Below are 15673 nucleotides of genomic sequence, written 5' to 3' on the forward strand. Positions count from 1 at the left end.
ATGGTACATGTATACCCTGCAGCCGCCTCCGGATGGTACATATAACCCCTGCAGCCGCCTCCGGATGGTACATAAAACCCCTGCAGCCGCCTCCGGATGGTACATAAAACCCCTGCAGCCGCCTCCGGATGGTACATAAAACCCCTGCAGCTGCCCCCGGATGGTACATATAACCCCTGCAGCTGCCCCCGGATGGTACATGTATACCCTGCAGCAGCCCCCGGATGGTACATATAACCCCTGCAGCTGCCCCCGGATGGTACATATAACCCCTGCAGCTGCCCCCGGATGGTACATATAACCCCTGCAGCTGCCCCCGGATGGTACATATAACCCCTGCAGCAGCCCCCGGATGGTACATGTATACCCTGCAGTAGCCCCCGGATGGTACATTTAACCCCTGCAGCTGCCCCCGGATGGTACATATAACCCCTGCAGCAGCCCCCGGATGTTACATGTATACCCTGCAGCAGCCCCCGGATGGTACATGTATACCCTGCAGCTGCCCCCGGATGGTACATGTATACTCTGCAGCAGCCCCCGGATGGTACATATAACCCCTGCAGCAGCCCCCGGATGGTACATATAACCCCTGCAGTAGCCCCTGGATGGTACATGTATACCCTGCAGCAGCCCCCAAATGGTACTGTACATGTATACCCTGCAGCTGCCCCCGGATGTTACATATAAACCATATATATATACCTCTGCGGCAGTCCCCAGATGGTACATATAACCCCTGCAGCAGCCCCTGGATGGTACATGTATACCCTGCAGCAGCCCCCGGATGGTACATATGACCCCTGCAGCCGCCCCCGGATGGTACATATAACCCCTGCAGCCGCCCCCAGATGGTACATATAACCCCTGCAGCAGCCCCCAGATGGTACATATAACCCCTGCAAAACAAGAGTCCGTGGAGCCTCAGTTACGAGTCTCAAAACACGGGATAGCCAGATATCTCTAGCCTGTTGCCAACGGGGTGCCTCCATGATGGGGAGAGCACCACACCACCCTGATACATAACCCCTTAAGTCCCACTCGGTTGCGAGTATTGGAACATAGACAGGGAAACAACAGGGTGGCCCCTTTTGTCAACGTCTAACTCAAGGTGCGAGTATTGCGATCATGACAAGGGCTTGCAAAGGCAGGCTTCCACCCACAGACAGCCGTTTCGGGGTTTTTGCCCCTCATCAGTGTGGGGTATGTTCCAATACTCCAATACTCGCAACCGAGTGGGACTTAAGGGGTTATTTATCAGGGTGGTGTGGTGCTCTCCCCATCATGGAGGCACCCCGTTGGCAACAGGCTAGAGATATCTGGCTATCCCGTGTTTTGAGACTCGTAACTGAGGCTCCACGGACTCTTGTTTTGCATATTTAAATTTTTGGGGGCATCAGTGGAGACTCTTGATTGAGTACTTCATTGGAATTTTTTTCACTGTTCTCCTTGAGTTCAGTGATTACTGTGTTTTGTTGGTTGATTTTTCATTGCCCCAACTAGCCAGAATCCTACCCCACACTGACGAGGGGCAAAAACCCCGAAACGGCTGTCTGTGGGTGGAAGCCTGCCTTTGCAAGCCCTTGTCATGATCGCAATACTCGCACCTTGAGTTAGACATTGACAAAAGGGGCCACCCTGTTGTTTCCCTGTCTATGTTCCAATACTCGCAACCGAGTGGGACTTAAGGGGTTATTTATCAGGGTGGTGTGGTGCTCTCCCCATCATGGAGGCACCCCGTTGGCAACAGGCTAGAGATATCTGGCTATCCAGTGTTTTGAGACTCGTAACCGAGGCTCCACGGACTCTTGTTTTGCATATTTAAATTTTTGGGGGCATCAGTGGAGACTCTTGATTGAGTACTTCATTGGAATTTTTTTCACTGTTCTCCTTGAGTTCAGTGATTACTGTGTTTTGTTGGTACATATAACCCCTGCAGCCGCCCCCGGATGGTACATATAACCCCTGCAGCAGCCCCCGAATGGTACATATAACCCCTGCAGCAGCCCCCGAATGGTACATATAACCCCTGCAGCCGCCCCCGGATGGTACATATAACCCCTGCAGCCGCCCCCGAATGGTACATATAACCCCTGCAGCAGCCCCCGGATGGTACATGTATACCCTGCAGCAGCCCCCGGATGGTACATATAACCCCTGCAGCAGCCCCTGGATGGTACATGTATACCCTGCAGTGGGTCCTGCATTGCTGATTGCAGAGGGTGGATAATTTCCTGCCAGCAGTCGTATTTCCCATAGCCTGAGCAGCTTTATTGTATTTCTCAGATGCTGCATGTCTCTGAAGCCGCAATAAGTGACATTTCACATGAAAGCCGATAATGAACAGAGCTTACCAGGGATTAATCAGCTTTGTGTCCTGGGATCACAGTGACACCCAAATCAGAGAGCTGCAAAACCAATGTCCCCCAGTGCGCCCGACATCAAGAGAAGAGCAAATTCTGCTGCTGAACAATCTGCTGTCACTTTGAAATGCAAATGATCAAGCAACAGTCTGCAGGAGGAGAGACATCACTCATACATACAGGAGACCCCCTCCATAGTATGTCAAATGTGTGACGAGGTGACACCAGAGACAACAGCTCCTCTTGTCACATCACACTCTGAACCTTGGCAAGTTTTAGATTTTGATCAGGTTATATAAAAAAGCCTTGATGTAAAGCCTGTTCAGGAGCACAAAATGAGTGGGGTTCTACTGCTTACACTCTCCGTGGACCATAGACACTGCATCGCCCCCATTCCAGTCAATGAAGAATGAGAACCTAATACCTGAATGTATTGACCCATTACATGGATATATGTTACTTTGGCTTAAAGGGAATGTAAGGCCTAAATTTTCTGTTACTAATAAGTCACATATAGAATTTTTTTTAATTCTAATCTGTTTCTATTTTCTGACTGTTATTTTTATTTATTTCACGTTTTGTACATTGTTATGGGAGCTGCCTTCTTGCCTGAGCTGTTCTTAACAGCATTTAGTGACATGCTTTACAGCAGTGCTTCTCAAACTTTTTGTTCTCGGGCCTCACCCAGCAATCCATGTTGATGCTGGGGCCTCACCAACAAACATATACAACTATGAAGCGCCAGATACCGCCATGTAGTGCACATAATATCCCAGAGCAGCTTAAAAACACCAAAGTGCAGAAATAAATGTTGCTTCACCTTTAGTAAACCACCAACACAGTGCAGAAAATACATACTGCTCCACCTGCAGTAACCCATTACCACATACTGCTCCACCTGTATACCAGTCCAAAAGTGCAGCATTTCTTTCTCCATAACACACACACACACACACACACACACACACGCTAGTATGATTCTACTCTTAACCTCCTCTTCCTGTGGTAGCTCCCTCTCCCCTCCTGTCAGAGTGATGTGCAGTGTTCCTGGCACTGTCAAAGTAGTAGGTATTCCCATAATAGCTCCCATATAGTAGTTAATACCTTCAACAGTGCCTTACAAATAGTTAATTCCCCCACTAGAGCCCCACAAACAGTTAATAACCCCACTAGTGACCTACAAATAGTTAATTCCCCCAATAATGACACATCAGTGTCCCACAAATAGTAAATTCCCCCACTAGAGCCCCGCAAACAGTTAAAGCCCCCAGATTAGATATGTGGGTTGCCCCCTGTGGGTAAGATCCCCTGCTTTTCCTCATACAATAATAATGCCTCCTGCTGTGCCCCATATAGTAATAATGCTTACTACTGTACCCCCCATATAGGAATAATGTCCAGTGTTGTGCCCCCCTACATAGTAATAATGTCGTGTTGTGCCCCCCTACATAGTAATAATGTCCAGTGCTGTGCCCCCCTACATAGTAATAATGTCCAGTGCTATGCCCCCCTACATAGTAATAATGTCCAGTGTTGTGCCCCCCTACATAGTAATAATGTCCAGTGCTATGCCCCCCTACATAGTAATAATGTCCAGTGCTGTGCCCCCCTACATAGTAATAATGTCCAGTGCTGTGCCCCCCTACATAGTAATAATGTCCAGTGCTGTGCCCCCTACATAGTAATAATGTCCAGTGCTGTGCCCCCCTACATAGTAATAATGTCCAGTGCTGTGCCCCCCTACATAGTAATAACGCACCTGCTGTATCCACCAGTTAAGTTCCCCCCTCTGCCTGCAATTAACCTGACCCCTCTACACACACACTACCTCACCTGACACCCCCCCCCCCCACACACACACAACATTACCTGGCCCTCATCCCCACCTGACCCTCCCCCTTTCCCCCTGTTTTCCATATGTCCCCCTCTCTCCTTTTTCCACACACATCCCCCACCCCTTGTTTTCCACACATCCCCCTCTCCCCTTTTTCCACACACATCCCCCTCTCCTTGTTTTCCATATGTCCCCCTCTCTCCTTGTTTTCCATATGTCCCCCTCTCTCCTTTTTCCCCACACATCCCCCTCTCCTTGTTTTCCACACACATCCCCCCTCTTGTTTTCCACACACGTCCCCCCCTCCCCTTGTTTTCCACACACGTCCCCCCCTCCCCTTGTTTTCCATATGTCCCCCTCTCCTTGTTTTCCCCACACATCCCCCCCCTTGTTTTCCACAGACATCCCCCTCTCCTTGTTTTCCATGTCCCCCTCTCCTTGTTTTCCATATGTCCCCCTCCCCTTGTTTTCCACACACATCCCCCCTCCCCTTGTTTTCCATATGTCCCCCTCTCTCCTTGTTTTCCACACACATCCCCCTCCCCTTGTTTTCCACACACATCCCCCCTCCCCTTGTTTTCCATATGTCCCCCTCCCCTTGTTTTCCATATGTCCCCCTCTCCTTTTTCCACACACATCCCCCTCCCCTTGTTTTCCACACACATCCCCCCTCCCCTTGTTTTCCATATGTCCCCCTCCCCTTGTTTTCCATATGTCCCCCTCCCCTTGTTTTCCACACATCCCCCCTCCCCTTGTTTTCCATTTGTCCCCCTCCCCTTGTTTTCCACACACATTCCCCCTCCCCTTGTTTTCCACACACATCCCCCCTCCCCTTGTTTTCCATATGTCCCCCTCTCCTTTTTCCACACACATCCCCCTCCCCTTGTTTTCCATATGTCCCCCTCTCCTTTTTCCACACACATCCCCCTCCCCTTGTTTTCCACACACATCCCCCTCCCCTTGTTTTCCATATGTCCCCCTCTCTCCTTTTTCCACACACATCCCCCTCCCCTTGTTTTCCACACACATCCCCCTCCCCTTGTTTTCCATATGCCCCCCTCTCCTTTTTCCACACACATCCCCCACCCCTTGTTTTCCATATGTCCCCATCTCTCCTTTTTCCACACACATCCCCCTCCCCTTGTTTTCCACACACATCCCCCTCCCCTTGTTTTCCACACACATCCCCCTCCCCTTGTTTTCCATATGTCCCCCTCTCTCCTTTTTCCACACACATCCCCCTCCCCTTGTTTTCCATATGCCCCCCTCTCCTTTTTCCACACACATCCCCCTCCCCTTGTTTTCCATATGTCCCCATCTCTCCTTTTTCCACACACATCCCCCCTCCCCTTGTTTTCCATATGTCCCCCTCTCTCCTTTTTCCACACACATCCCCCTCCCCTTGTTTTCCACACACATGTCCCCTAACCTTCCTCCTGTTTTCCACATGTCCCCTGACCCCTTCCTCTGGTTTGCACGTGTGATGTCCCCCAGCGCCGTTTACCACAAGACTGGCTTGGAGATGGACGTCCGGCTCCCATCCTCCTGTCACTGTGACTGTTCGTCACTCGGAACCCAGGGGGCGCCGGCGGTGATGAACAGGTGGGCGAGCCAATCAGGAGCAGCGGTGCGCTGAGGCTGTACGGAGCCTCAGTGCATTAGATTTAAAAGAGATGGTGGCGCCACGAGGGGGCTGAGCAGGCGGCTGGAGGAAGTGCGCGGGGCCTCCCTGTCAGCTGTGCGGCAGCGCACCGCACAGCTTACAGGGAACGCTGGTGACAAATCCTGGAGTCCCTGCTGTGTGCCGATGTCGGTCACAGACAGGGACCCTGCGCCTCACCAGACTGTAAGCTTTATGAAATAGACAACAATAGACAGACTCTGTCCCCTTGAGATGAATGTAAAACATTACGGAGCGCGCTCTGTGACCTGTGAGGAGATCATTCCACTGGGAGCTGCTATTGTCTCCTTTATCTACTGATATCACATGACGCTGCAATGCTGTACAGATCACTTTACAGCAGCCTCCTCTTATCACTAGAGACAGAACAGGAAGTCTCAGCTTAGTTTTGGCCCAGTGGTGAGAAATGCAAGATCTTAGGATTATTTTATAATATAGATTCATTTACCTGACATGGCTATAAGGAACAGGTGTCTGTGAATGCAGGATTGGCATGGTGTAGTATCAACAAAGTAATAACTGTTACATGCGATTCCGGCTGCGGGGGGAGTAGGAGCCGTTCTCCCCTTCGAGATGTAAGTACAGACTACTCATTTTTAAATGTGATAGAGTTTTAATAAGAAGAGGATTGCTCCCTATTTTTTTTCTGTGAATTTAGCAGGCAGAATAAGAAGCATTCCCTGCAGCTTCTCTGTATTGCTGGGGGTATTGTCTCCAGGCACTAATTAATATGGCCAATAAGCTGAAGAAACCTGTCGGATCACTGCAGCCACCCACATATCATCAGGCTATTTGTCCTAGAGCTGGGCTGCACCTCATCCCCTATGACTTTATATCACTGAAGTGAAAAGAAATGAGTTTAGCACTGGCCACTAGTCAGAATCACACACATTACTGTAATCCAGTTCACATCTACTATGGTGTCAGCACTGGGTGGGGAATTTTACTCAGTACCTGAAAAAAGAACATTTTATTTCTACTGAAGTAACAAAAAACACTACATTAAGAGCTTCAGACTGAACCAAAACTCCTTAATTACCAGATAACTATAGGAGGGTTGTCAAGCTCCACCCGTAAGGAGAACAGGGCAGGGATAATCCACCCTGAGGAAAAAACGGCAGCTCCACCGATGAGGAGAACAGGAAAGGGATAATCCACCCATGAGGAAAAAAACAGAAGCTCCACTGATGAGAACATGGGAGGGATAATCCACCCCTGAGGGAAAAACAGGGAAGCTCCGCCCATGAGGAGAGCAGGCCAGAGATAATCCACCCCTGAGGGAAAAACAGGGAAGCTCCACCCATGAGGAGAACAGGGCAGAGATAATCCACTCTTGAGGGGAAAAAAAACAGGAAAGCTCTATGATGAAGACAAAAACACTGATCAATCACTGATGATCTGTCAGCCTCTGTTCTAGCTACAGCAATGTTGTATCTTCTTAATATGTTCCACTGTCATGTTATGTTAACATTTCCATTACTTGTTTGCTTTCTAAATCTATAACGGCCAAAACTTTCCCTATAAGAGCAGAATACTACAGGAGGACAGTAGAGATTCCACAATGAGCACAGCCAGAGAAGCAGTAGCTGACACTGATCACACAGAACCAATGTGGATCAGGAGTTTGTCAAACACACAGCATAGCCTTCCTTTGTATGGTGGTGCACAATCTTAGATACTCAATTCACATGATGCAGCAGGAGAAAGCAGATGGCGCTCACCAGTTCATACTATGGCACTAGGAAATCCAGAAGGCCAAGGGGAACATTTATTAAGACCGGCGCACTTCCCCCCGCTTCTTAGTGAATCCGGCCAGCCGTGTGTCCAACCCTGCGCAACAAATCTGCCTATGCTTCGGGCACAACAATAATAAATTCCACTCAAAAAGTTCATAAAAGTCACAGTAGAATAGCCTTTCTGTGGTCATGGCTGTTTCATCTTTGCTGGATTTCCTAATCATATTTAACAATAAGGGCCTGTACACACTGCGGAATACGTACAGAAATTTCAAGCAGAGTCCGCGCCACGGACCCCGCTTGAGGTTCCTCCTGTCCTATTGATTGGATAAGATTTCTCACGCACACTCCGCCATACGCCTGAACAACTGACATGTCAATTCTTTGGGTGAATGGTGAATTGAGTTTGAGAATATCATTGAGTCATTAGGACAGACGGCCTCCGCTTGAAATTTCTTCATGTATTCTGTAGTGTGAACATACACTTTGCTGTCATGGGGTTTGTTAATCATAAACATCGATCACTAGTTTATATAGAAGATAAAACAATTACATTTCAGCCATAGTTCCCGAGGTGACAGATGAGGGGGTTAATGAGACCAGACTTACGTTATATTCACCAGAACCCTGCAATGAGTACAACACAGTGCATATCCGTTGGTAGTGACCAGCTTGCCAGTCTCTAGCAGGTCGACCTGGTCACCCTAAAGTTGGCACACGCGGCTCCAACATTTCTAGGAAACCATAATTTAATATTGATGTATTCATATATACAAGTGAGAAATTTACAGTGGAAAGAAAAGCAAATCGGATATCAAACCAATCAGACAAATAAAACACTTGTCATCTTCACTGCAAATCCGCCTTGAATCCTGTCCTACGGAGCCTGAAAAAGAGAGGTGTCCCTTATATATCCAAGAGAGACTCTGTGTTTCTAGTAGAGATGTAAAAAGGGGCAATGCAAAAATCTTCTACCAAAAAGCGCTGCCCCTCTGGACCGAAAAATAAAAGTCAGGTTCCAGTGAAAGAACTGGAGGGACCTGATCTGTCATAAGGAAGAAGGAGGAAAAAAGAACGGAAGAAATTGCACTTATTTAGTGACAGATGATCAGATCGGGCGGATTCTGAGATGTCTCGGGGAACAGAAACAATAGGACAAAGTCTGGTGAAGGAACCGAAGAAAACATGCACTACACTAATTGTATCCAAAACGAGGTTCATGTGGAAAGGGGCATCCCCTGTACATCCCCCGCAGGTAGAAACTCCTCAGCAGAACGCCTCCCGTCTCCGGGGCCACAGTCCCAGTATCTGCTAGGATGCAGTGAGTAAGAAAATCAAGTCCTGAGCTCGTCTTCATTCATTCATCCTCCTCCATCTCCTGCACTACCACAACAGTCTCTCCCTGCGAGCAGTCACTGAAGAAGCGCAGCAGCGTGCTGTACAGATGGAAACGATTCTTCTCAGACACAATGTTGTGGCCTTCATCTGGGTAAATCTACAGGAGAAAAGACAGTTGTTTCTGAGAGGGAGGAGAGAGTGTGACACGAGGATGAAAAACATGCAACGTGACAAGAAGGTGCAGTGAGGCCCAAGTACGAGAAGGTACAAGAAGGTGCAGTGAGGCCCGAGTACGAGAAGGTACAAGAAGGTGCAGTGAGACAAGAAGGTGCAGTGAGGCCCAAGTACGAGAAGGTACAAGACGATGAAGTGAGACAAGAAGGTGCAGTGAGGCCCGAGTAGGAGAAGGTACAAGAAGGTGAAGTGAGACAAGAAGGTGCAGTGAGGCTTGAGGATGAGAAGATTCAGTGAGACATGGGGTTAAGAATATGTACTAAAACCACAACGATGAGTAGATGGAGTGACACCCCAGGATGAGTAGATGGAGTGAGACCCCAGGATGAGTAGATGGAGTGACACCCCAGGATGAGTAGATGGAGTGAGACCCCAGGATAAGTAAATGGAGTGAGACCCCTGGATGAGTAGATGCAGTGAGACCCCAGGATAAGTAAATGGAGTGAGACCCCTGGATGAGTAGATGCAGTGAGACCCCAGAATGAGTAGATGCAGTGAGACCCCAGGATGAGTAGATGCAGAGAGACCCCAGGATGAGTAGATGCAGTGAGACCCCAGGATGAGTAGATGCAGTGAGACCCCAGGTTGAGTAGATGCGGTGAGACCCCCGGTTGAGTAGATGCAGAGAGACCCCTGGATGAGTAGATGCAGTGAGACCCCAGGATAAGTAAATGGAGTGAGACCCCTGGATGAGTACATGCAGTGAGACCCCAGGATGAGTAGATGCAGTGAGACCCCAGGTTGAGTAGATGCGGTGAGACCCCAGGTTGAGTAGATGCGGTGAGACCCCCGGTTGAGTAGATGCAGAGAGACCCCTGGATGAGTAGATGCAGTGAGACCCCTGGATGAGTAGATGCAGTGAGACCCCAGAATGAGTAGATGCAGTGAGACCCCTGGATGAGTAGATGCAGTGAGACCCCAGGTTGAGTAGATGCGGTGAGACCCCCGGTTGAGTAGATGCAGAGAGACCCCCGGATGAGTAGATGCAGAGAGACCCCAGGATGAGTAGATGCACAGAGACCCTAGGATGAGTAGATGCAGTGAGACCCCAGGATGAGTAGATGCAGTGAGACCCCAGAATGAGTAGATGCAGTGAGACCCCAGGTTGAGTAGATGGGGGGAGACCCCTGGTTGAGTAGATGCAGAGAGACCCCTGGATGAGTAGATGCAGTGAGACCCCTGGATGAGTAGATGCAGAGAGACCCCTGGATGAGTAGATGCGGTGAGACCCCTGGATGAGTAGATGCAGAGAGACCCCAGGATGAGTAGATGCAGTGAGACCCCTGGATGAGTAGATGCAGTGAGACCCCTGGATGAGTAGATGCAGAGAGACCCCTGGATGAGTAGATGCAGTGAGACCCCTGGATGAGTAGATGCAGAGAGACCCCAGGATGAGTAGATGCAGAGAGACCCCTGGATGAGGCAGTGCGGTGAGACAGGAGGACCAGAAGGTGCAGGGAGACATGAGAAGAAAAACATGATGTGATACAAGAATGAGCAGATGCAGTGACATCTGAGGAAGAAATGACACAAGGACAAGACATGAGGATGAGAAGATGCATTATAACACAGGCAGTGTAGTGAGACATGAGAATAATATAATAACAAATCACTGCTATCCGCATCCTGCTCATCATGGCCATCACCAAAATCACCATACTCATTTTCCTTATTATCATCATCACCAGCATTACTGATATTACGGCTACCACCCTTATCACTACAACCATCTTTACATCATTATTAGCATTACTGCAACCATCCTCATCATCATCATTATTGTCATCACCACCTCCGCCATCATTGCTATCAGTCCTCCCCTAAGAAAAACACGGTCCTGTACAAAGGGTATATAGATGATGTATTTTTATATAGAAAGATGGTGTGAATTGTGCAAAATAGGGAGGAGTTTACAGGACAGTTGTTTACATATTTTGTACCTATTGACTGATATTTTGTGTTAGCTCAATTAATGAAAAAAAAATCATTAAAAACAGTTTGAAAAAAATTAAAAATATCCTTTATTAAAATATACCAAATATATAGAGAAATCAGGAACAATGATAAAACTCACATAATAAGGAGCTGATACATTATACTGATCCCCAAGGAATAGGTGGGAGTACATTATGTTCCACAATAAATCCTCTAGAACCAGATAAATATATATAACCTGAACAATCTACACACAAAGGCTCTGGGCACTGGGCATATAAAACACTATAAGGTTACTAAGAGAAGGTAAAGATTACATAGAGGATTTGCTGTGTAACATCATTTCCTCCCACCTATACCGTGGGGATGTGTATAATGTGTCAGCTCCTTATTATGTGAATTGTATCATTGTTTGTGATTTCTCTATATATTTGGTATATATTTTTTACATCTGGCCCTGCATTTGTTCTTGGGTTAATCCCTTTTTGTTTTGGAGTCATGACTAGGACCATCACCAGTGCTGAGAACAGAACAATTCCCCCTTGTCATATCTGTCACCAAGTGTACTGTACGTGTTCACACAGAACATGGGGAGAGCAGATTCACCCTAAATAGGAGCAATATTAAGACCTTCCAAGAACACAGGATAGGCCACATGTATATCAGCTCGTGTATCATTACTACTGGATAACATGGACCTGTATTTCTGCCGTGCCCCTGTACACCACCCTGTAGCACATTACAGATTTCCATCAGTGTCGGCCTAGGAAGCTTCGTCTTTTTGCAGAGCTTCTGTCACCATCATCCTCACCCCACAGAGTGGAATCTGGCACATTTATACCCCTGTAATAAAGTTCAGTTCAGTATAACGTCTCACTGGGGCGTCTCACCTGCACCGTGTGGTTCACCCCAACTTTGATCAGCTGTTTGATCAGTTCTGCAGAATGCTGGAAATGGACCTTTGCTGGAGAGACAAAATCACGAGTCAGATAGAAAGGAAAGAACCATGTTCTGATATGGAAGTCTCCCAACCCCATACCCTATCTCTAACCTTATCCCAACTCTAACTGTATCACTAACACTATCTCTAATTATACTACTAGCTCCAACCATATCCTAAACCTAAACTCAAATCCTACCTCAAACAACTACACTATTAACCCATTTATAAACTCAACATACCCCAAACCTACCCCAACCCCACATCTAACCCTACCCCAAATAGGTAATGCACTAACTGTACAACAACCTACAACCAACTGTATCCTTAACCATAGCTTTAAACCTACCTCTACCCCTACCAGTACCTCTAACTTAACCATACCCGTAACCCTATCCTTTACCCTCTCCTCAACCCTTTGGGGCTGTGACCCTCATAGGATCTCCCCCCTGCCTAGCGAGCATATGTAGAATGTACATCACTCACCATCCGCCATGCCATGGACCAGTAACAGGTTCTTTACTCTGAAGCCATGAATGTTGTGCAGGACGCTGGAGGCCTAGAACATAATGGAGAGCTATATTCTATACACGGTCACCTGCATCACGTTCATGGATGGAATCTGCGTTATCTGAAGATAATGGTTAATGATATACAATACAATGTTCCTGGAGCCCACTGTGACTAGTATTTTAAAGCTATCCCTGGATGTCCCCGATTCCTCTACCTGATATGTGCTGTCTTCTGCAGATGGCATCCCCAGGTAACGCTCTGAGAAGGCCGAAGCTGTGGGAAGAACAGAAGCAACATTCAGTGTCTGGCGGTCCTATGTAATACCGCTATTCAGATTCTCCCCCAGTGGACCATCACTAGCAAATACGCTCCGAGGGGCATCGCCAGTAAGTAACATTGGAGCGAAGTTAGAGGCATATAAGACCCACATGTCATCTGCCGCCCACTAAATGCTCTGACCAGCCTTTCCCTTTGTCTCTGGATTTACTCTGTGTTGTTGTCAACTCCTTTGCAGACAGGTCTGGGCAGTTAAAGGGAATGTGTCATCAGAAAATCACCTTTTTGTTTATATAATGTTTTTATGTTAAACATATCGTTTAAGAATTTTTGGTGATTTTTTTTTTCTAATTTTTCTATCCATATTATAAAATAATCCTGATATCTTTCAGTTTTCATTCTCGCCACTGCGGCCAAAACTAAGCTGAGACTTCATGTGGCTGTGGTGATAAGAGGAGGCTGCAGTAAAGTGATCTGTATGTCATCTGTATGACACCAGTAGGTAGAGGAGACAATAGCAGCTCCCTGTGGAATGACCTCTTCACAGGTCACAGAGCGTGCTCAGTAATGTTTCACATTCATCTCAAGGAGACAGAGTCTGTCTATTGTCGTCTATGGCCATGAGCCTGGCTGTAAATCATGTCATTAAATGCTGTTAAAAACAGGCAACATGGCAGCCCCCATAACAATGTACAAAAAGTAAAATTAAAAAAATTACTATCAGAAATATTGGTAAAACATACCCCTTAAAGGATCTGTCATTGCTCCCATGATGTTTTTTTTTTTATTAGCTTTATTTATAAATTTTTATGTATTAAAAACCAAAACAATTAAAGTCCCAAAATAAAAAAGCAAACAATATACATAGGGAGGATCACCATATTGAGATTAATACAATCAGCCAGTCAATCCATCAAGGAATATCAAATCCCCATAAATCGAAGCTAATGGCCGGGCATCATAAATAACAACCTTCAAAATAACCTAACCAATCTCTACATAAATTACAAATAACCATACTGTGGACCGATGTGAGTGAACCCCATCCCTATCAACGAATCGTCCAAAATACTTTACTATAGAGTTAATCTGGAACCATATCTACGGGATCAAGCTGAGAGCCCCTGCAGACCCCGAGAAGGCGACATCCGACCAGCCAACCTTGATACGACTATCTACCAAGAAGAGAGGGCCCAACCTCCAATCAAAGATATTTAAAGAGAAAAGAGAGAACAAAAAAGAAAAACAACAAACAGGAATCCCCTATTTACATTTTACATCTTTTTCCTCTTTTCTGTTTTTTTTCTTTTTCCTCAATTCATTGGAACTCATAACTCCACTCGGTGAGCCGCTGTTGTCTATCTACAACTACCACACAGCTCATCTGCTGGACGCGTCCATAGAGACTAGGATTTCACATGGCACTCAGGATCTATCTCAATACCCCTTGTCCCATTATTACTCCCCTGGTCCAACAGTGAGCATGTGTATTTATATAGATAACTCAATGACAAGAGCAGACCATCAACTTTCATCACCTATGGGGAGACTTCCAGCCTTGGGAAATTATCCTTAAATCACCCTTTTAAAAGAAACAAGCTACCACAAAAAGGAAAAAAATAAAAAAACATAATTAAAAAAACATATACCAATGCATGAAGAAAAAGAAGATTAAGTAAAGAAAAAAAAAAGGGACAAAAGAGAAAAGGTCTCTCTCAATTCTTGGAGGGTCCCACCAATAACAGACCAGTCAGATAGCACCCTATCGACGCCACACGGTAAACTCATCAACCCATCTTCCGTATACTGAATCACAAATGACTATATTAACTCTTAAATTCACTCCTAACTCCTCTAGGACAGAGGTCCCTCCGATCGACCCACAGATCACAGAGTTTAAACGAAAATTAAACCCCATACCACAGCTCAAAGAATATCAAATATCACATAAATACATTCCACGTATAATATACAATCGAAAATCAAAACAACACCCCCCATCCCATACCCCCCCCCCAAAAAAATTAAAGAAAAAATAAAAGTAAAAAAAAAAAAAAAAAAAAAAAATTAAACAAATTAAATTAATTAAATAAATAAATAAATTAATTATTATTAATTTAAATTGCTCCCATGATGTTACTTTATTACATGTCAGTATCATGCAACAGCGTCCAAAACATTCACACCATGTTTTGGTCACATGTTGCAGGTATATATGTTTCTGGTCTCCATTTCTTAAATGCACATTTTGCTTTACTCACCATATAATCTCATGTCAGTGATGGGGGCGATTAAGGCGCCGCATTTGAACAGTTTTTCGTTGGCTTTTAAGATCATGGATGCAATGTAACCTCCGTAACCCTGCAGAGAGAAACAAAACTTATGGAGGAGTCACTCATAGCAACTACTGGATTCTGATTGGTTGCGATCAGTCATACAACTCAACCAATAAGTCACATGACTCTGCAGTCACCTCCAAGCTGCACAGCGCTACATGGTGGCTTTCTATAGGCTACCTCAGGGAATAAGGACACGACAACTTCACACACAAAGTCTCAATCAACAGCGGCCCCTGTACATTGCTCCACTGGATCTAACTGTCTGCAACAAGGAAAGGCTCAGTATCAAATCTACAGAACCCGTGGGATCCCAATAATACACAGTATATACAGGACCCACAAAATCCACAGGAGATACAGAACCCACACAGTTCACTTAACCGGCAGAATCCACAAAACCCACAGAATCTGCACATTTACCTAGATTTGTTTTAAGAATTTAGTCTAGAAAATTTTGCTGATTTACAATTTATGGCTATGGCTT

General features: G+C 46.2%; 1 protein-coding gene across 2 annotated transcripts in view; it reads right to left on the reverse strand.

Moving 5' to 3' along the window:
- Nucleotides 1–8329: 8329 nt before the first annotated feature.
- DPP10 (dipeptidyl peptidase like 10) overlaps nucleotides 8330–15673 on the reverse strand; it is a 115836-nt gene continuing 108492 nt past the window's right edge. The window contains exons 22-26 of one of the 2 annotated variants that reach the window (XM_069985055.1): nucleotides 15112–15211; nucleotides 12789–12847; nucleotides 12548–12620; nucleotides 12012–12085; nucleotides 8330–9109 (exon numbers count right to left, since the gene is read on the reverse strand). In XM_069985055.1, the coding sequence (XP_069841156.1) occupies nucleotides 8972–9109; nucleotides 12012–12085; nucleotides 12548–12620; nucleotides 12789–12847; nucleotides 15112–15211 (444 nt within the window). In that variant the 3' untranslated portion in view covers nucleotides 8330–8971. Of the gene's footprint in view, nucleotides 9110–12011; nucleotides 12086–12547; nucleotides 12693–12788; nucleotides 12848–15111; nucleotides 15212–15673 lie in introns of those variants that run through there. The other variant, XR_011364657.1, reaches the window with a different exon arrangement.

This window comes from Dendropsophus ebraccatus, chromosome 9 (assembly GCF_027789765.1).
Source record: "Dendropsophus ebraccatus isolate aDenEbr1 chromosome 9, aDenEbr1.pat, whole genome shotgun sequence".
NCBI classification, from domain to species: Eukaryota; Metazoa; Chordata; class Amphibia; order Anura; family Hylidae; genus Dendropsophus; species Dendropsophus ebraccatus.